Here is a 23,047-nt window from a genome sequence, read left to right on the forward strand (position 1 = left end):
ACACTGTGTGTGTGTGTGTGTGTGTGTGTGTGTGTGTGTGTGTGTGTGTGTGTGTAAGGATAGGGGTTGAGGTTTTTGAGAAATATTAGCTAACAAGATAAAAAGGAAGAAATGTTTTATAAATATTGAATGGCAAAAGGATATTAATTGATGGGGAATATATTGAACTTTTTCTTAAACCTATGTAGAATCTTTTCTACTATTTTTCTGGAAAAACAACACTAGGGAAATTACCAGAAAATGGGTCTAGAGGATTTTATTAATTTCATAGTCAGGATTTGTGCCATGCATTTGCCCTTTTTGAGACACAGTGCTCCTGGGTCTCACAGCAGTCTGCAGTTTAAAAAGTATACAGTAGAATTTTCAGCAGGTTGAGAATCACAGTTGGCATGTGGCCCTTGTACCCCAAGAAAAAGGAGATTATAAGTGAAGGAGGTGGGTTGAAGTTAGTAATAAAGAATGTGAAAACCAGTTGGTTTCTGTCTGCATATAGTGGGAAGAAGTTGGTATGAGCTATAACGTGAGAGAGGAACCTAGCTGAGCAGGGCTGATAGATTTATCTTTCTCTTTCTGCCTCTGCAACCATGTATAAGTAAGTGTGTATTTGTGTGTCAGTGTATGTATGCTTGTGTGTCTATATGTGTGTATGTATTTGAAATTTTAAAAAAAAGATTCGGAAGAGTATGTTAAGAGTGATTCCCAGGTTTTTCCTTGGGTGGAAAGCACAGTGACAGAGAATCTAGTTGGTAGATCGGGGTGCAGAACCACGGTTGCTTTGGTGGCACGTCGGTTTGCTCGGCATTCATACCTATACTGTTCATCAGTGTGTCACCAGCACTTAGTATAGGTGCTCAGAATTCTACATCCCAAGACACTCATTCAGATGTCACTAGGTGAATGAATGTATTGGGGTATACGATTCTGGAGCTCCAGGAGAGCTCCTGGTCCAGAGACAAAGATGTAGGAGGTATTCTATGTAAATAATAATCAAAATCAAAAGAATGGTTGAAAAAGCAGGCAGTTAGTAGGGTTGACCTCCAGGCAAAACCATAGTAAGGGATGATCTAAGAAAGAAGAGATTCAAAATGGAGAGTCATGAACAGAATCAAATATATTGAGAGAAGTTTAATAAAGCAAACTGGAAAGGGTCCATTGGATTTGACCAAGAGGGGGGAGGTCATCATTGGAGCAGTTGGACTAGTTTGAGCTAAGAGGTGAAGTCAGGCTGCGGTAGATTAACAAGCCAGTGAGAGTAGAGGAAGAGGAGGCAGGCAGTCCACTCTGGATGGTAAAAGGCATGAGAGAGACTGGTCAGAAGCTAGAGGGATCAAATGTTTTTGAAATACTTTTGTAAAACTTTAGAGTTATCAGACCATTGGTTATCTTTTGGACCCTCACAAAACCCTATCTGCAGCAATGGGCATTTTTTTATTCCATACTGTTAATTATTTGGCTGAATAATACTGAACTATATTGTTTTTCAGGATGTTTTCTTAGTACCAAGAGAAGAGTTAATGGTTATTTTCATAATTGAACCTTTCCATTTAGAGTTTATAAATGGAGATAATAGTAATCTTTGTTTCTCGTAATAAAAATAAAAATGAACTCTGATAAAACACTTGGATCCTATGTGATGATGTCGTGTATAGAGAAGAAATCACAAACATGCGTAATACTTTGGGGGAAAAATAGGCAATTGCCATTAGAAGTTAAGATTGTAAGATGACCACTTGAAGCTTTGAGAAATAGTTTTAATCACCAATGACACTAATGAGATTAATAAACATTATTTTCTGTTGCATTGCACGTCATGTTCCATGTACTAACGTTGATTTTGTTTTCTTGCATGTAGTACACACGACCAGCTTCGGATGTCAACATGTTGGGGGAAATGATGTTTGGCTCAGTTGCCATGAGTTACAAAGGCTCCACCTTAAAGATACACTACATACGGTGAGTCTGGGCTTCCTTTTCTACCAGTTTTGAGAAATGGGATGGTGGTATTGACTCCTTAACTCATAAATGTATTTTTCGTCTCTCCTTTCCTCCGCTCCCCAGTTCTCCTCCACAACTGATGATTAGTAAAGTCTTCTCTGCTAGAATGGGCAGCTTCTGTGGAAGTACAAATAAGTAAGTGCAGGATTTTGCATTCCCCACCCCCATTTTTTAAAGTGTGTATTTCTAGATAGAATAATTCTTTAAGGGCCATAAGGCATTTTGAAATGAGAAGCAGAATGAGTCCAAATTAACAAAGGGGTTTTAAAAGTGGCTACTGTCCTATCAACAGTGAGTGGGAAAAGGCCTTTGACTTCATTAGGTGGCCCTAAAGACAAATGGCTGTCTTTATATGTTTTGAGTCCCCATCTGTTACCCAGTCACCAATTTTTAATTTCCTGGGAAATCAAAAATAAAGAACAAAAGGGAAGGGGCTACATTATTCTGAAATATCTAAGAACCTAAGCTCATTTTGGCATATGCATTCATGTATTTTGAACTTTCAAGCAGAACTATTTCATATACTTCCATTTTTAAATAAAACAACAAAACACCAGTTGTACTTTGATAAATTTGAAAAGGGCTTGTTACAAATTAAAGGACATTCTTAGGGGTCAAGTGAAAGCTGTTTTTTCTTATCCTGGGAAATTAAAAATATTTCTCTATATATTTGAATACCATTGAGTGAGTCTTGGCTTACTCTTCAACAAAACAGTTTGAACATTTAACATTGGACTGTCATGACTTAAGCCAATATGATAATTGTTATTTATTTCTTACGAGATTTGTTTCTAACAGACCCTTGGGATTACCTGAACATTTATTGCATTAATTCCCTTACATGCAGATTTAAGTAAAAATTATTTTGGCTTCATTATGCTGCATTATTCTCAAAGTCTTTTTGTCACTGTTGTTTTTGTCAGCTCTACACACAGCATAAGTCTTTAGTTTAATTGTTAATAAGTACAATAAATTAATAAAATCTGCTTCCCTCATATTTTTATGAGTAATTCTTTTTAAAAGTTGTGAAATGAAACTCCTGTAAGAATTATAATTTGTTATATTTTATTCCTGAAAAAAGTTGCTGAATTGCTTATTGATGTTAACCAAGAGTAAAAATTAATTTCGTTTTGAGAGTTTATGTAAAATACTTGAAACGAATGGCAACATGTTATCTGTCGGTTGCTAAAGCAAAATGTAGAAATGAATAACAGTATCTCAGGTGTCAGTCACTGAAGCAAAATTTAGAGTTTGGTGTCTTATTATATAACATGAAATTGTTAGAAGTATAGTTGTTTAGTTACATGGGTTGAGCTACATCCAAAATAGCTTTTGTTTTCTTCCAACAAATTCACCTGAAGTTGCAAGTTTAATTCCCTTTGGTAGATGTGAGACTTTGTTTATAAGGAAAAGTATTGAGTGACTTATCAGTTGTTGTCTACATTTGCAAGTCTATTTATTAGAAAACAGCTTTAGTAACTTCTTGACATTTGTGTCCTCTTTCTCCTTTTCCTTCCCTCTCCGGATATAGCTTGCAAGACAGCTTTGAGTACATCAACCAAGATCCTAATTTGGGAAAACTGAACACAAATCAGAATAGTTTGGGTCCTTGTCGTACTGGAAGTAACCTAGGTAAAATCAGACACACAAACAAATTCTTTCTTTCTGAATACACTATTGTGGGTGTGTGTTTTGCTTTATTTGAGTTTGTTGTGGGTTTTTTTTTTTTTTTTTTTTTGCGTTATCTTTAATCTGTGTTTATTTTTTTTGTGTGTGTACTTTGTTTGCCCTCTTCTATGTGTTTCCATCTCTAGGTCTGCTGCAAGCATGCAGCAGCAAACTGCTGCAGGGGGTAGCTGAAGGAGGACCTCTCCGGCTCACCCGGAGTGCTTCTTTCTTTGCAGGTTTGTGTGGAATGCTGAGTACAGTGTGACCCACACATATTAATAAATCCTGTGCAGGTTCTTAGGAAAAATCCTACTTGTGCCTCTCTAGAAATCCAAGGGGCTCTTGTGATCGCAGATAACGGTTTCAAATGCGGCCAAATCCATGGTGTATCGAAAATTCTGCCAATGAACCTCTTGTAAATGTCTTCGCTAATACTCTAGTATAAGCTGATTTTGATCTGAAATGAGCCCTTAGTATTTCGAAGAGGATTGTTTTTTCCTGTTTTTCTGGGCCTCTTCTGCTACTATGAACTGTTTCCCTTTGCCTTGGTGTCTTTTATCCATTTATTCAACTGCATCCTTACCTGCACGAAGTTTCATTAAAAGTCACTCTAATAAGAGCATGAAAGACTTCTCTCTCTCTCTCTCACTCTCCCTCTCCCTCTCCCTCTCTCATTTAAGTAGTGTAAATACAATTTCTAGGTTATTTACAGGTATAGTCATCTTGGTGTCTCTGAGATTTAACTTGTCTTAGCATGATTAACATGTAGGGAACCTCCATTACTAACATTTAAAGTTGTGAGTATAGCAAATAGTATTTTCCTTTCTGTTCTTTGTAGCCTGAAATATGCTAAGTACCAAAGTTAACTGTCACCCTAATGAAATTGACACCCTCCCACCTACTTAGAGTGAGGAAAACGCGTTTAAATACTCTCTTTTTAAAATTGTGAAAATAAACATGCTTCAAAAAATAGCTGTCAAGTATAATAATCAGGCAGAGCACTGGGCTGCTTGTTCATTTAAAACTTCACTACAGCAGCATCTCATCTACCTTCTAGCACAATAAGTATGCAACTTAGGTCAGTCTGAAGCATTCCTAGAAGTCTATAATACTTCAGAGTGTTTTCCACAATTCATGCCAGAACATGAGTTTTTCTAAGTAACTCTACAATAATACTGTGTATGGGTGTATATGGAAAGAAATGGAGGAAGAAATATTTGAAAATGAGTATAAATGTTTTCTATCTGCCAAGAGAGTGGGTTATAAACAGAGAAACATTTTTTGAATTTATGAAATGGTTTTCAAGTATTTCTCTTCCCTAAGTCGCCTACAGTTACTACCAAAACTGATTATAAAGCATTTTGAAAAGACATTGCTATTTAAATACTACTACTAATGAAGAAAATGGCTAAAAAAAAAAAATCTACCTGAGAATGTTTGTTCATTGCATCAACTGCAATCATTTATTATTCAGAGTTTTTTCTTAAGAGTTGAACGTCACTCAAAAAAGTTCGTATGCTACAATTGAATACAGGCAGATTTTTATGAGATAGTTACTTGGTTCTCTTTTCTTCTCATTATCTTTTTATATATTTAATTTTGCCTTCTAGTTAATCTCTGTTATAAGCTTATGCCAATCATCAGTAGCAGTAGCCTACTTTGAAATGTGAAAATTACTGCAGTCATTTTTAAAACTGTATCTCTGAAGAGCCCAATAACATGGTTTCCTTGTTCCTTTATCTTAGCACACAGCACACCAGTTGATATGCCAAGCAGAGGACAGAATGAAGACAGGGACAGCGGCATTGCTCGATCAGGTACTTGTACTCCATTTATTGGTTTAACTAACAGAGTGAACTATCTACAGTGGTATGGAAGTTGGGAAAGTAGAAGACAGGTGGATAACCCTCATCCTGTTCTTTGTTTTTTCCTTCCTAAGATAGTCTGATGTATCTAAATATCTGAAACTTTAATGTACCTACGAGTATCTACGAGTGATTGTGCAACATAAACTAGTTTTTTCTAACACTCGAATGTATATGAGACTAATGTTTATTAAGAAATTTCTTTCCAGAGTGAAGCTTCCTTGAGCCCATTGTACTAGTAATGTGCTTGCTTGACTATTGAGTATAGACTCACAGGAAGAGAAGAGTTTGTGGAAGTAAATCTGTCTTATGACAGTGGGAGGACCAGCCAGCTGACCTCCTCACCATTTCTTCTGTTCTAAAGACACGCTGATCTAGATTTTATCAGGTACCCTTCTCTCCTTGCCAACAAGGTCTAAACCTTTCTGTTACTGCTTTTAGGATCTCTTGGTTTTGCCTTTTGTATGTGACCTCTTTTGAGTTTTGACTTGTGGTTCAGATCTGAGATTTTGTATTATGAGAGAAGGGTGATGAATGAGGGAACTGAAATTCAAGAACTCGGGGGTGTGTGGTGCTCTGCCTGATGAATACATACCATACAGGCCGCCCCTGCCTTCCACTGAGACTAGGAGCACCCTGCTGCCTTCTCCTGTGATACATGACACCTTCCACAAATGGGCCAGCCAGCCAGTGCTCAGACTGGATCCGGGCCTCACATGATGTTCTTCTTGGCCTTTCTCTCATTTCTCTGTCCAGCTCCTCCCCTTAGACACTACTCCAAGGTCCTTGTGCTCCTGTGTAGTCTCAGAGCCTTTTACCCCACTCTGTGCAACTCTGCTCTCGTGTTACTAAATGAAATGTGATTTGTTGCTGAGTCCCCAGTTTGGTTTACATATGTCACATAATGTAAAGTATATAGCATTTTATTTATGGTTAAAATTGATGTGCTTTGGTGTTCATAATCTTTTCTGTGAAGTTGAGCTGGGAACCTTTGGTCAGAAACTCTCATTGATCAAGCCCAGCACAGTGACTCATACCTGTAATCCCAGCACTTTGGGAGGCCAAAGCGAGCAGATCACTTGAGGTCAGGAGTTCGAGATCAGCCTGACCAACATCGCGAAACCCCATCTCTACTAAAAATACAAAAAAAAAAAAAAAAAAAAAATTAGCCAGGCATGGTGGTGCGTACCTGTAGTCCCAGCTACTCAGGAGGCTGAGGCATGAGAATCACTTGTACCTGGGAGGTGGAGGTTGCACTGAGTCAAGATTGCGCCACTGCACTCCAGGCTGGATGACAGAGACTCCGTCTCAAAAAGAAAGAAACAAAAGAAAGAAGAGAAGAAAAGAAAGACTCATTGATCAGACCTGTATCATTTTAACTTACAGCCCCTTTTGTACGACATAAAATCTGAGAAGGTGAAGGGCAACTTATGAAGTGCCAAGTAAACTGGTTTGGTTCTCTTTCTGTTTAATGGTGCTGAAGACAACTCCTCCTGCCTTTGTGGGACCCTGTCAGATAACTGAGTTCCATCAGTTACTCAAGGACAATAAGCATGTGTTACAGAGCTTAGTGTCCCAAAGCTCGGCTCCCTGCCTTTGTAACCACCCGTGACCCAGCGCCCGACAGGACTGGCAGTAAGGCTTTGTTATGGTTGACTTTCCTGGCAAGAAGATGTGGGCCTCACCAGAAGTCGCAGAGCGGGCAGCACAGCCCTAGGACCAAGATCACGCTTAGTCAAGATGGCTGTCTTAGTGGGTGACAGAATTTAACATGTTTGCCTCTGTGTGGTGGGAACTCTTTAGCTCTCTGTGAAAGAAGGACGAGCAACGTTCTACTGGGGCCCGTTCTGAACACTGACATCACAGTTTCTGTACAGCTGTAACCTTATTTATTTATTTATGCCCCTTTTTGTTGTGGAAAAAAGATTCAGGGAATTTGAGGGACCTAATAACAAAAACATGATTAGGAAGAAGTTTGGATTTGCCTCGGTAAACTCGGTTTATAATGTAGTTCATATAAATGGTTCACGTCGTACAGATTGACATCTTACTTGTTTTGTGTTCCGATTCTAAATTGCTCCTGAAACCACTTCTCCTTGCTCTTTGAGAAACAGAAAAGTTGGGAAGTCAAGTTCAAATTAAAGTAGAAAGTCAGATGAAAAGTAAAGATTCAGCCAGGTCAGAATGCTTTTTTGCAGTCCATGAGAGGAACTTGGGACTGACCAGATTGAAAAGAATGGATGATAGACATTGATACCAATGTGAATGTTGAAAGCTGGAGAAGGCTGGCTTTCTTTGGCACTTTGACTTCTATTCTGGGCAGTCTTTACTTCCAATCTCCGGTTCTCCTGTTGGGAGGAAGGGAGCACAGATGGTGGAGAGGGCTGCAAATGGCCCTGAGTGGCATTTTGCTCTCCCTGCTATCCTGGTAGATGTCTTTACCTTCAGATATCACACCTGGGAGCGGTTCTGAAGTCATGGAGTCCACGTCAAGACTAGTGTGAGCTTCACACCTGTGGTGGCATGTAACACTCTGTTAATGTAAAAACTCTTTATGTTCACACTGTAGTTTGTCCTCTAAGATTTTGTCTCCTTATACCCATCTAAAATTGTGTAGGGATGAAGACCCAAGTTCTGAAACAGCAGGAGCTCCAAGTGTGAGAGTTAAGTTAGCAGTAGAAGATGTAGAGAAATTGAAGACATAAAGATGTTATTTATTCTCTTTTAGGCCTGCCTTTTCTTTTTTCTTTTTTCTTTTTTTTTTTTTCTGGCTCTGTTGCCCAGGCTAGAGTGCAATGGCACAATCTTGACTCACTGTAACCTCTGCTTCACAGGCTTAAGCCATCCTCCCACCTCAGCCTCACAAGTAGCTGGGACTACAGGTACATAGCACCACACCTAGCTAATTTTTGTATTTTTGGTAGAGATGGAGTTTCGCCATGTTGCTCAGGCTGGTCTGGAATTCCTGAGCTCAAGCAATCCACCCACCTTGGCCTATAGGTGTGAGCCACCATGCCTAGCCTAGGTCTGCAATTTTTAACTTCCTGTCTAAATAGTTGATAAAAGGGGAAATTTTAAAAAATAGTTTTATTTTCTAGAACAATTTTAGACTTACAGAAAAATCGAGAAGGTAGTACAAGAGTTCTCATATAACCTGCACTCTGTTCACCCTATTACTAACATCTTATGTTGGTATGGTATATTTGTTACAATTAATGAACCAATACTGATACATTACTATTAGCTAAAGTCCACAGGTTTTTTTGTGGGTTTTTTTTTTTCCTTAGTTTTTCATCTAATGGCCTTTTCTGGTTCTGGGACACGACGCTTAGTTGTCATGTTCTTCAGGTTTCTCTTAGCTGTGGTGGTTTCTCAGATTTTCTTTGTTTTGGGTAATCTTGAGGAGTACTGGTTACGTATTTTGTAGATTGCCCCATTATTAGAATCTGTTTAATGTTTTTCTCATGATTACACTGAGGTTATGGGTTTGGGGAAGGAAGATCACAAAAGTAAAGTGCCATTTTCATCACATCCTATAAGGGTATATACTACCAACATGATTTATGACTATTAATATTGGCCTTGATTACCTGGCTGAGGTAGTGTTTGTCAGTTTCTCCACCGTAAAGTTACTCTTTATTTCCTCCTGTCCAGGCTGTGTACTTTGGAAAGAAGTCACTATGCTTACCGCATACCTACGGGGTGGGGAATTATGCTGCCCCTCCTTGAGGACGGAGTAGCTCCATAAATTATTTGGACTTCTCCTGCTGGAGATAGGTCTCTTCTCCCATTTTTATTTGTTTAGTCATTATACTACTATGAACTCAAATATATTAATTTTTCACTTTTGACAAAAACCCAGTACTACTTCATTTCTTTTTTTGTTTTGTTTTGAGACGGTCTTTCTTGCCCCTAGGCTAGAGTGCTCTGGTGTGATCATAGCTCACTGCATCACTGCAGCCTCAAACTCCTGAGCACAAGGGATGCTCCCTCCTCAGCCCCCTGAGGAGCTGGGACTACAGTCATGCACCACCACACCCAGTATTTTTTTTTTTCTTTTATGTAGAAACAAGGCCCCACTATGTTGCCCAGGCTGGTCTCAAACTCTTGGGCTCAAGTGATTTTCCCACCTCAGTCTCCCAAAGTATTGGGGTTACAGGCTTGAGCCACAGCACCCCACCACTTCATTTCTTTTGTTGCTCAAATCATTTGAGTTTTGACCATTGGGAACTCTCTTAGTAGGCTTCCATGCTCCTTTAACATACCTCTGTCTGTGAGGGGTTGGGGTATTTTGAGCACTTCCTTACTTTCCGCACGACAAGATGCTCCAGAGTCATCTTGTGTATTTCCTACCCCCATCCTAGAATCAGCCATTTCTCCACTCATAGAATGTCTTTGGAAAAAGCAGCGCAAGCTGGGGCAGGTATGGAGGGAAATGCATCCTCGTTGTATTCTCTTTTGGATATTTTGAATATGTCTTCTTTATATATACAGATCCAAAAGATAGCTTTTTAAGGGGTTATTCTAGTGGTTCCCATTAGAAATTTTTAAGTAGGGTCTTGGGAGAGAAGAAGTTGGGTTTCAGCCATCCTAGGAGGTTGCATTGGCAGGGTTCAGTGATTAATGGGACACAGTTTATGGAGGAGAAGGGAGGAATCAAGGATGCCTCTCCAGTTTCTAACCTGAGAAAGCAAGTGGAGGTGGGCATTACCCAGTACAGGGAAAGCAGGAGGCCAGGTCAGGGAGACAGATATTAAGATAATTTTTTAGCTACAGAGATTGGGATACATTTTTACCTAGAAATGTCTACATGTTCTCCAGTTGTGCATAGTCAGCTGTAATTTAGAAATAGGAAAATGGCTCTAGTGAGATGGGTCAGGGCAGAAGCTAAAATCTGTTTTTTTTTTTTGTTTTTTTTTTTTTTTGTTCTGTTTTGTTTTATTTTGAGACAAGGTCTTGCTTTGTCGCCCAGGCTGGAGTGTAGTGGCGCAATCTCAGCTCACTGCAAACTCCGCCTCCCAGGTTCAAGTGATTTTCTCCTGCCTCAGCCTCCCAAGTAGCTGAAATCACAGGCACACACCACCACACCTGGCTGATTTTTGTATTTTCAGTAGAAATGGGGTTTTGCCATGTTGGCCGGGCTAGTCGCAAACTCCTGACCTCAGGTGATCCACCCACCTCAGCCTCCCAAAGTGCTGGGCTTACAGGCGTGAGCCACCATGCCCAGCCAGAAGCTGAAATTTGGAGTCTTGAGTACATGAGTAGAGTAAGGTTCAGAGGGCTGGGATTGAGACCAGTGTCATCGAGCCTTGTCTACTGACCTGAATTCAGCTTTAGACTCTTCCTCGTCAAGGTGTTCACATCATTTACAAGAAAAATACTTTTTCTGTTCTGTCTGCAACTGCATTTCCTCTGTTCTTAAAGGTGGTAAAATAAACAAAGTCAGTATAAGGAGAACTTATAATATGTACTTTTAAACATTTTTATTTAAGTGCTTTGAAATGAACTTTCAGGGTAAGAATACATTATCATAGTGTTCGTATAAGACATGTTTTTGGTCACTCTGTGCAGATACAGGATGTACAAACACCCAAAATTTGGTTTAGATGTCAAGATTGATGACTCTACATGCACACACCAAGAGGATATGAAAAGGCTTATTACTCACATAATGAGGCTCTTCTGGGGAGAGAACAGGGTGGGCTTCTTGAGCTGGTTGGAGAATGTCTTGAGAGAATGCGACAGGAGATTAGACTGGGGCTTTTATGGTGGTTGCGGGGTAAGGCTAGGGTGAGGGTTCCTGCATTTGGTTTCAAATTCTCGCTGGCACCAAAGGAGTGAGCATCTGGGCTTTCTCATCAGTTTGCCCAGGTGTGGAGCAGAAAGGGAAGAGGGAGAGGAGGGTAAAGCTTAAAAGCTATCAGGAGTTGAACATCAAGAAATAAAGTCAGGTTCTTTATTACAGTATGGGACCATTGAATAATGAAGGATGGCATCCCATTTGTACTTGACCCCTTCACTGACTGAACTGATAGAGTGCTTTGTAGCGAGGAGAAGAGCAAAGGAGGGTACTGTTTTTGTTTATTCTTTGTGTCAGGGAAAAGGCTGTGACACCCATTGACCTTGCACAATTCCATATAGGCAAAGGCTTAAGCTGCATCTTATCTGAGCCCTGGCAGTACAACTTGATCCCCCTGGAACACTTCCCTACCTTCCCCGGAGGCTGTCATGATAGTTTCTCATCCACTCCAGAGTTCTGATGAGGTATGGGACTTTCTGCCCTGCCTGCCTCAGACTAGAGCTGCAGTATATAAAAGCACGTAGCTGCAGTCTAGAACTGACTCCCCAGCAACAGGATATCCTACAACTTGCCTTGTAGGCATCTGGCCCGTCTTGTGTTGGTGTTGTCCTTTTTGGTGTGTGGGGCAAAGATCACCTTTGGCTTATTCTTCTTTTCACTGTCTATGTAAGTAATTAACTCTCCAAATCTTAAAAATGCCTGATTGTATCTTAACCATCGAATCTTGGCCTTGGCCTTAGCCTTGCTTTGCCTTGTCTTCATATATGTGAGCTTGATAATCTGTAGTGTGGCTCAGTTTCTTCTTTCTTTATACTTCTCCTATTTCAGACATTTGGTATTTTCCTGGCATGGATATTTATCTTTTTCATTTCCACAAACTTATTTGGTCTTTTGCTTTAGCTTTTTCCTTTCTAAATTTGCATTCTTACATACCTATTTAAGAAAAATTAGAAAGTAATGTAGGTAGCAATAAAAACTGTAAGGGATAAAGGAATAAATCTAAGAAAAAATATGTGATACTGCTATGGAGAAACTGTAAAAACTTATATTAAAAAAAAGACCTAAATAAATCGAGCAATACATCAAATTCTGCAAACTATAAATTTAGTGTAACTTGAATTAAAATCCTTTGTGAAGCCAGACTAAATAACTTTTACTTAAATGGAATAATAAAGGACCACATTTTTATGCCCTCCATAAGTCTTTTGTAGACACTTTTCTTAGAGCCCAAACTATGGATAAAAGACGGAGGACATTAGAATAATTTGACATATAAATGCAGAGAGTGAGTTGGTTACCAAGGTGGCTAGCATTTATGCCTTAGATAAATTAAAATTTAAGGTGTTTTACCATACAACATATCCATGTAACAAAACTGCACTTGGACCCCTTATAAATTTTTTAAAACCACAGTATAAATTTTTTAAAATTATACACATTTTTTAAAAAGGAAAAAATTTAAGATGTTTTGAAATCAAGGTAGTAAGAACATTGGCTTTTTATTAAAGGGCCTTTATAGAAATTTTATTAAAACTTTAAAGTACCTGTTTGGCTTTTGAGGACCCCTTAAAGTCCTAAAGTCATTTTGTGATTTGGGAACTAAAATGTAATCCTTATAATTTGATTTTCCTATTAAATTAATGTTTTTGGTTTATTTTAAATGAAATTTTCCTGCTAGACAATAATTACAGCTCTACTCATTTACCTTTTAAATGCTCCTATGTTTGTGTGTTGAGAAATACATTGCTAAACTTTGAGGAACCTTATATTTTTTCCAGTGTTTCAAGCTAAAACTTGAAGATAAGTAGTGTCATATTACAAAAAACGGAGATCATTATTATGTTGTGGATGTAATGCCCCCTGTGTCAAACAGATATAAAAAGTGCCCAGCTTCAGAGCCATACTATCACTTACACCATCCAAAAAATTATTTTTAGTGAAGGCAGGGGAAAAAAGAAAATCTAAATGCCGTATATACTGTGTTGGCCACAGGAAACTTTTAACAAGTTCAGTATTTGAATTCTGTCCAGAAATGTGTTTCTCTAATGCTTCATTTCTGTCACACTTGATTGAGATGGATATCACTGTCATCCTTCACATATTGTTTGCTCATTCTTCAACCAGCAGTATTTTTTGAGCATCTCATGTGGCAGACGCTTTTTCTAGGATATGAGAATAGATCAGTGATCAAATGGATATTATCCCTGATCTCACAGATTTTATATTCAATAAAGAAGACACAGATAATAGACAGTAAAATGTAGGCAACCACTTACCATTGAGGAAAATAAAACTTATGGAAGGCCTCTCTGAGAAGAGAAAATTTCACCTGAGAGTTGAATGGCAGTAGGAACCAGCTATGTGAAGATCACAGCAAAGAGCATCTCAGGTATGGGACGGGCTTAGGGCTAGTGCAAAGATGTATCGTGGGGAAGGGAGAGTGGTGCAGAATGAGTCTGGAGAGGAAACAGGGGTCTGATCCCACTGATACATTTTTTATTTTGATGGGATTGTTTCCACATGTATTTGAGTGGCTGCTGAAGATAGAGAAGAGTTAGGAGTTATCTGTAGCATCCTTTCCCTAAATGTCTCCTTGCAAATGAAAATACTTGGCAGGGCGTAGATCTGTTCCAGGGTCCTGCCCTGATCATTTGCTATAGCTGTGTTTCCTGGACAAAGTCTGAGGGTGCTGCCTGTTTGGAACTATGATCACATTTTCCGGCAGAATAAAGAAGCCAACTTCAAAACTTTTTCCTTTAAAGAAACTGGAGCTGCTTCTGAGTGCTTGACTTTTGCACTTTCTTTCTCAACTTAACACATTCTGTCGTTATGTTGTTAAATCCTTGAAGACTTTTGTTTGTTCTTCTCCCACAGAGTGTGAGCTCCAGGAGGGCAGAAACCTACCCAATCTGTCATATCAACAGATCTGTTCCCAGCAGCTCATATAGTACCTGGCATATAGTAGATGATCAATGAATATTTGAATGAGGGGGGAAAAATAAATCCATCCATATATTTAAATAGGAGCGTGCATGGATTTTTTTTGTAATTATTGATATTATCTGGTTCTTTTCATATAGAATATCCGGGATGTTCTCCCTTTGAGCCTTTTCCATGGCTGGCTTTTGTTGTTGGCATTTAAGTCTCAGTTGAGATGACCCGCTTTCATAAAGGTGTTCTTGACCACTGATTACAGAATTCACCTCTACCACCCCCGTAAACCTTTGTCCTAGTTACTTAGAGAAAATCATGGTAACTTATTTTTATAGTAATTACCACTGTCTGAAATAATCGTATTTATTCCATGAGTGTGAAGTTTCTTAAGGGCAACTACTCTGCCTATGTCCCTTCCGTTTCCATCCTAGAGCTAGGTCCCTAGCATGGTGCAGGCGCTTAGTAAGTGTTCAGTAAATATTCATTGAGTGAATGGATTTGATTTAAGAGTTTCAGGGCCTTATTTGGTCAAATCTAAATTCTTTTGTCAAATAATCACTACAGTGTTTTCTAATAAACTGTCACAAGTAGCAAAATTTTTTTCAGAGAAAGTTAAACATTAATCTGGAACTTGATTGGCACATGCCAGGAACAGCAGCAATCAGCATTTTAAAATATTTAGATTGATTCTCTTTTCTCATTGTTAATCTCTGCAGGAATAAATGGATGCTAGTTGAAGATACCTCCTTAGATAGGAGGGTGGGGACAAAAGCACAGTTGTGTTTAAGCTGGGAGTTAACCAGATATAAAATGTTAACAGTAATCTGGTGATGGAACTAGGGTTAATTTTAATTTTCTTCTTAATGCACAAAACTGCCAAAATCTTTGCAACCTATATGCATTAACTTTTTTCTAATTATAAAAGTATTGTAAAAGAAAAGCTAAAAATATTAAGGAACCATTTAGATATAGCACTTTTAAAACTGAAACTGAGCCTGTGAATAATTTAACTAAAAGTCTTGCATTTGATAACTGAGGCACCAATTGGGAATTTCTTTATCCAGTACACAGAGTTAACTGGGGGCACAGCTAGTGCTGAACTCATGCAGAATTTCTTTTTATTATCATGTAGATGCTAGGCTCTATTCCAAAGGTAGTGAATCAACTGGGGGAGAGCCCATGTTGCTGTCTTGTCTTTTTTTTTAGAGATGAGGTCTCACTGTGTTATTTAGGCTGGACTCAAGCTCCTAGGCTCAAGCGATCCTCTGGGCTTGAGCTATCCTCCTGCCTCAGGCCCCCAAGTTACTGGACACACATGCTTGCACCACCACCTTCATGAAGCTTTCTTTTTAAACAAGCTCCCCAGGTGACTCAGATGTGTACTAGCACTCTAGTATTGCATACATTGCATCAGAAGGCACTGCCATTCAGACGGTGAGCCAGGCCAACTTTCAGATACACTAACGTTGACTGAATCCACCCTCGTGAAAATAGCAGTTGTTTTCAGGTTAAGATTAGTCCTCTTGCATTTGAAAGTTGTACTGAATTGTTATCTAGAGTCTATGATTAACAATGATGTGCCACAGCACTTTTACATAAAAATCTTAAAATACTTTTGATGAGGAAACGCTGGATAACACTAAGCCAACACTTTAATATAAACTGTCTGATTTGCATGCCATAAAAAGTGTCATTCAGCAGGAAAAAAGGAATGTTCTCTTTGATTTTTTTGCCTTCCCTTGTTATGTCTCTATTACAAGTTCTAAGTTCTTCTCATAATTAACTAATCAGAACTAATAATCTTCTAGTACTCCAAGTTGTCTTACTTGGCCCACGTTTTCTAAGAATGATTAGAAGAAGTAAAAAGCTAACATTTATCGTGTGGGTGACTGGGTTAAGTGTTGTACATGTATCCATTTGTTTAATCTTCACAGGAAGCTTATGAAATAGCTGTTTTTTCAAATTTTTCTTTGGTCTGCGACTCATGCTAATGCATTTTATATCATGATCTAGTAAGAAATATCTTTATATATTACAGAGAAGTTTCATGGATTAATATTAACAGTGCAATATACTCTGTTTTCTTTTTTGTTTTTTTTAAATGTTGGTTTTGATCCACTACAATTCAGAATCCACTAGCAGATAGCAGCTTTCATGAAGAATACTGAGGTGTGGTACTTTATTGTCCCCGTTTTACAGATGACAGGTTAAGTCAACTGCTGTCCAAGTGTCACCTCTGCTAGACACAGAAGCAGGATTTGAACTAGGAGCCTGGACTCTTATTCAGTTTGTAAACTGAATTATATAATACAGATAATTTCCAGAATAAATTGGACCTCAGGGTCTTCTCTGTCTAGTGTTGTAGGGGCAGAAAGGGTGTGATACCTTTTCTCACCCCTCATAAGGGTCATAGCTGACACACCTGTAACAAAATACAGGTTAACAAGAGAAAAACATAACAAATGATTTAATTAAAATTTTAGGTGAAGAGGAAGCAGAGCCAGATGGCTGAATGGAAGCCTCCATCGATCATCCGCCCTGCAGGAACCCCAAATGTGAAAACTATTCACACAAAAAAAGCACTTTCATAAAAACCAAAAATCAGCTGAGCGATCACCGTACCTGGTTTTAACTTCATAGAGGGTGGGAGGGTAGGTGAGATAGTCTTGAATTGCCAGCGCCACCCCTCCCCAATCCCCTGACCGTGTGGTGCAGAAAGGGAATCTGTGCGCTTGGGGAGAAACTTTGCATTGGAATGCAGTGCTGCCAACACCAGGCAGAGCTCAGCTGGCGCCCACAGAGCACTGACTCCAGCCCTAGCCAGAAGAAACGCCCATCCCAGCAGCTGGAACTTGAGTTTTGGAACGCCTTGCCACCACGGGCTAAAGTGCTCTGGGGTCCTAAATGAATAAACTTGAAAGGCTGTCTAGACCACAAGGACTGCAACTCCTGGGCCAGTCTGATGCTGTGCTGGGCTCAGAGCCAGTGGACTTAGGGTGCACACAGCTTAGTGATACAGCAGCCACGACAGCTAAGGGAGTGCTTGTGCCGCCAATCTTCCAACCCCAGGCAATGTAGTTCGTAGCTCCAGGAGAGATTCCTTTCTTTCACTTGATGAGAAGAGAGGGGACAGTAAAGAGGACTTTGTCTTGCAACTTGGATACCAGCTCAGACACAGTAGGATAGAGCACTGGGCAATGTCATGAGGTGCCTATTCTAGGCCCTAGCTCCCGGACATTTTCAGACACAGCCTGGGCCACAAAGGAACCCACTGCCTTGAAGGGAAGGAGCCAGTCCTGGCAGGATTCATCACCTGCTGACTTAAGGCCCTGGGTGAGACTCTGAGATGTGACGTGACCTAGCACAGTCACTGCTGTGGTAGCTATGAAGAGAGGCCCCTTATGCTTGAGAAAAGCAGAGGGAAGAATAAAGAGGACTTTGTCTTGCACCAAGGTACCAGCTTGGGCACAGTGGCACAGAATACCAAGCAGGCGCTTAGGGTCCTCAATTCCAGACGCTGGCTCTTTGACAGCATCTGTGGACCTGCCCTGGGCCAGAGGGGAGCCCACTGCCCTAAGGGTGAGTCCCAGGCATGGCAACATGCACCATAAGCTGACTGAAGAGCCCTTGGGCGTTAATTGAACATCAGCTATAGGCTGGCAGTACCCACTGTGGGCCTGTGGTGGTGGTAGACATGGAGAGAGACTCCTCTGCCTGGGGACAGGGGAGGGAAGAGTTGGAATGACTTTGTCTTGTGGCTTGGATGCCAGCCCAGCTGCAGCAGAACAGAGCACCAGGTAGATTCCTAAGGTTTCTGACTCCAGGCATTGGCTCACAGACAGCATCTCTGGACCCACCAGGGAGAACTTGCCACCTTTGAGGGAAGGACACAAGCCTGGCTGGCTTCACCATCTGCTGATTTTAGTGCCCTAGGTCCTTAAGCAAACATAGGCGATAACCAGGTAGTAGTGGCAGCAGGCCTTGGGCAACACCCAGTGCTGTGCTGGCTTCAGGTCTGACCTAGTGCAGTCTCAATGGTGGTGGTCACAGGGATGTTTGTGTCACCCCTCCTCCAGCTCTAGGCAGCTCAGCAGAGAGACAGACTCCATTTGTTTGGGAGAAAGTAAGGGAAGAGAACAAGAGTCTTTGCCTGGTAATCCAGAGAATTCTTCTAGATCTTATCTAAGATCAGCCAAGGGGAGCACAGTGTCAGTTGGCTTGGGGTACCCCCTAATGCAGATACAGCTGCAGTGACCAAAAACTTAGATCACAATACCCAAGTCCCTTCAAACACTTGGAAAGCCTGCCCAAGAAGGATGGGTACAGACAAGCCCAGATTGTGAAGACAACAATCAATATCTAACTCTTCAATGCCCAGACACTTGCTGACATCCACAAGCATAAAGACCATCCAGGATCACGTTACCTCACCAAATGGACTAAATACGGCACCAGGGGCCAGTCCTGGAGAGACAGAGATATGTGACCTTTCAGACAGAGAATTCAAAATAGTTGTGTTGAGGAAACTCAAAATTCAAGAGAACACAGAAGGAATTCAGAATCCTATCAGATATATTTAATGAAGAAATTGCAATAATTAAAAAGAATCAAGCAGAAAATCTGGAGTTGAAAAATGCAGTTGTCATACTGAAGAATGCATCAAAATTTTATATGGTTTGGGAGCCTTCAGAGATACCCAAAGACCCAAGGGAAAACTGTCCCTTTTTATGCTTAGATTTGGTGAAGAGTGGGTAGCCAGGTAGAATTGTGATTGGACAAAGAGAGGTTGATCTTACAGTCACAGACCAAAGGGGAAAACCCACCTAGCAAGGGCCCATCCAGATTCTTCTTGATCTCTCTGTGTGGCATTTCTTCCTGTCAGGTATAGGACTGGACCCCTTCTGGAATTAAGGGTCTTACAATCTACTTTCAGATAAAGTAGGTGTAAGAATTTCTTTATAGCCAGCTTTTACACAGAAAGGCAGGGGAATGTTAGAGTAATATTTCTAGGTTTCATGGCTGGCTTTGGGGGAAAGGGGATCTAGTTTCTATGACTTGCCTTAATGCAGAGAGGAATTTTAGTTTCTGTGATTTGCCTTGCAGGGAGGAGCGGGAGCAGGAGAAAGAAGGGCAGGAGAAGGTCTGAGACAGACTTGACTTCTGAGGCCTTCCAGTGTCCTTTGGTCCAAAGTGCTCAGGATGCCAGGGCACCATATGTTGGGGTACCATTTTCTAAGCCCTAATACTGTGACAGGAGAAAAGTATTTATCCATCAAGTACCCCTGTCAACCTTGTCTTCTGCCTGCCAGAAGTTGATTTGCTCAGCATAAGGCAAGGAAAGAGGCAGGACCCTAGAGATATGGGAAGGGGCTTCTGGATTCTGTAGGGGACTTTGGGAACTAGGGGGCAGGACAGAAATGTCTATTTGGGATGTTTTATTAAGTAATTTTGTGTGACTCCAAGGAAAAGCTCTCTTCTAACTCCCTTCAAAATTCTCAGTAAAATTACCTGTTCAGTGATACTTGAAATGTGGATTTGGTTTTGGGCATTTAAGTCTGGTCTCAAGATGGCAACCAGGTCAGCTTACTGGGGCCAGCCACATGTAACAGTTTGGTTTAAAAAAAAAAAAAAAAGCCATTCGTTCAGGAAGCATTTGCTAATTGCCTACTGTGGTCAAGGCACTGTTATGGGTACAATGGATGCAAAGATGATTAATACCTACCAAACAAATTTTCTGTGAATATCAGCTAGATAAAAGGAAAAGCATCTCGTAGACCTCTGCTTTGGGAAGAAACTTGAGTCATCATGTTCGTTGATACTATTATAGACTTGTCCACCATTTACCCCAGTTGCCTAGCACACCTGGCATGTCCTATTAGTTGATAGCAAAGTAACTCCTGTAGTATATAAGAGCTCAGGTCAGGGAGTCAGGTTATTTACGTTTGCCCACAAAAGTATAAATAAAAATGTAATAGTTTGTGTGGAGACACTGCTTTATCAAGTCATATTCATGAGCATAGTATACTGTGTTTACCAAAATCAGTTTCCTTTACCCTGTGATTTGTTTCAGAAAATGTTGACTGGCCATCTGTAGCACCCTATTTTATTTTCCACTGGACTGAGTGACATTTCAATGTCTAATTCCTTTGCCCTAGGGAAGTAAAAGCAGAACAAGTCTGTTTTCTTCCATTCTTTCAAATCAGTAGATGTTCATCAAGCAGCTTCACTTGAAAGAAACCCTTTGCCTACCTGAGAAGGACTAGTCCCTCCTCCCTGCTGGTTAGAAAAGTCTGGGCTGGCACTGTCAGCTCATACTTCCTGAGATGCAGGTGTAGGCATCTAATATGTAGCAGGAGGAAGCAGAGAAAGGCTCAGAAGCAAATAAGTAAGTCAAGCAGAGAGCATATTGGAGAGCAGAGGTTTCTTTTTCACAGACAACAGAGTAGCAGTGGGGGCTGGAGGGAAGGAGGCTAAGTATTGTATATGTGGAGATGAAGGTTGTAAGACATGATACTCGGTGGGGAAAAAACTTATTTACCTAAATTTTACCTCAAAGTCTAGAGTGAAGGAGTACTCAGGAAGAAATGTGTGTAAAGCAAGCATTGTGTATGGCATTAGATACCAGGTGGCAATATAGTTATGTCGTGTGGACCATTTTAGTAGAAATCTGCAATCTACACTCTGAGTAATGATTATTTTGCGTTTGTAATATGGGCCTGCTAATTTATGCACTTGCTACATCTGTGACACTCTTATTTCCTTTAATTTGTTTTCCTTTTTAAAGGATGTTTTCTTTGCTGTTCAGAAATCTTAGCAAGAGAGAAATTATAGTCTCCCCCTGCTGGATATGACTGGTAGAACCTGAAATTTTAGATTACTTGGCATAGATATTTTTTTCCAATTTTTGGATTGTATTAAAATACACATAACATAAAATTTACCATCTCAACCATTTTATTAGGTTGGTGCAAAGGTAATTGCAGGTTTTGTCATTTTTTAATGGCAAAGTATACAGCTTAGTGATATTAAATACATAATAAATGAGAGTTAAATGATGTTAAATACATTCATAATGTTGTGCATTATGTAGCTATATAAGGACTAATTGACCTCAACTTTTAAATTCTAAATTCTTCCTACAGCCTCACTAAGCAGTCTTTTGATCACACCTTTCCCATCTCCAAGTTCCTCTACATCTTCTTCCAGCAGTTACCAGCGTCGCTGGCTTCGAAGTCAGACAACAAGTTTGGAAAATGGCATCATTCCAAGGAGGTGAGTTGCAAGTTTCCTCTTGCTGAGAAAAGTGCTAGTGTAGGCAGCTTGATGAAACTGGCAGGGCAACTGTTCGTGCCTATTGTCAGTGGAAAAAGAACCAAAACTTTTTTATTAGCTTCAGCTTAGCCTGAAAGTTTACAAATTGGAAGTTCTAAAGGAAAGAATAAATAAAAGCTGAAATTTAAAAATCTTCTCCTTTGGAAGACACTGGGAAGTATCTGAGTAGTTGTATCATGTTGAGCTAGATTGGGTGTTCTTTTAAAATGGTGCGCTCTCTTTAAAGTGGGTCCCTTCCAGATGTAGCTTATAAAAGTAATGAAGGGTGGATCAATCTCTTCCTTGGCTACAGTGATACCAGTTTTGTATTCAAAAATATATGAAGTCAAGGGTTTGTGATACGTAAATTCTTAAACTAAACAGATATGAACCTGATTTTAAATAGAGATGGCATCTAGGTATTTTCTGTCTTCATTTCAGTTGGTTTTTGGATCTAAAGGTTAGTTGTGTGCAAAATGTACATTTGATGTTACATTCATAGCTTCCAACTTGTTCTTCCTACAATCCAAATACTTGAAGGGGAATTTTTATGTGTACCTATAAAAATTCACATGTCAATTAACTGATTTAGTAAATTGACTGGTACTCACCATACTTAGGGATCTGTGAAGGTATAAGATAGTTTAGCATGTGCCTGTACTTGAATAGTTTACGAGATGGTACACACATAAATAATGGTATAAAGATGTTACGTGGTAAATATCATAGGAAGACATAAAGTGCTGTGAGACTCAGGATGGAGAAAATACAGTGATGCTCATGGGGGGAATTAGGGAGCCCTTCCTGGAAGAGATGGCACTGAAGAGACGAGCTGAGAAACTGAGGGGTCAGGGTGTGTGAGTAGCACACATCAGGTTGCTTGCCTCGCTTCTGTTCCTTTCACAATCCTAGGGAGCTAGCTGGAAAGAAAAAGTTATACCTTCGCCACCCATCAAGAAGCTACTTTTTGGTTGGTGGACTTTGAATGAAATGATTAAAAGCTTGGAATTCTGTGTGAACACAAGTCCTAGCCCTGTCACTCACTAGATGTATGATAGAATAAGTTAACCTGGATTCTGAGTGTTGCATCATCATCTGCAATATAATAACACTAGCACAGCTTCAGATTGTGGCTGGGAGGGTTAAATGAGATAAAGCAAGTCCAGTGTTTAGCCAAGACATAGGATATGGGCAATAAAATATGGCCAGTATGATTTATTTACTATTATTATTGCTATCATTGTCATTACCATTACTGCAACTCTCAGGAGATGGCACCGCCACCATCCTCACTGTCATTATGACAGCTTCTGTGATTGGAAGAGATGAGTCTTGGAAACCATCCTCTTTCAACATCTCTTTTCTGAAGATGTTTTTTTAATCCCTTCAGGCTTAAATCCAAAGTTGAAATAATGTTTCTCAACTCCTTCGAAATTCTTCAAAACTAATTTGAATTGAGATCTGGCATTGGGAA

At 39.9% G+C, this 23,047-nt stretch overlaps 1 protein-coding gene across 4 annotated transcripts in view; it reads left to right on the plus strand.

Moving 5' to 3' along the window:
• Positions 1-23,047, plus strand: part of FNIP2 (folliculin interacting protein 2) — a 137,728-nt gene that overhangs the window by 62,402 nt on the left and 52,279 nt on the right. For 3 of the 4 annotated variants that reach the window (XM_025385077.1, XM_025385078.1, XM_025385076.1), the window contains exons 4-8: positions 1,853-1,953; positions 2,059-2,130; positions 3,527-3,627; positions 5,409-5,480; positions 21,405-21,534. In XM_025385077.1, the coding sequence (XP_025240862.1) occupies positions 1,853-1,953; positions 2,059-2,130; positions 3,527-3,627; positions 5,409-5,480; positions 21,405-21,534 (476 nt within the window). Of the gene's footprint in view, positions 1-1,852; positions 1,954-2,058; positions 2,131-3,526; positions 3,628-3,809; positions 3,900-5,408; positions 5,481-21,404; positions 21,535-23,047 lie in introns of all 4 variants that reach the window. The other variant, XM_025385074.1, reaches the window with a different exon arrangement.

Source organism: Theropithecus gelada, chromosome 5, assembly GCF_003255815.1.
Source record: "Theropithecus gelada isolate Dixy chromosome 5, Tgel_1.0, whole genome shotgun sequence".
NCBI classification, from domain to species: Eukaryota; Metazoa; Chordata; class Mammalia; order Primates; family Cercopithecidae; genus Theropithecus; species Theropithecus gelada.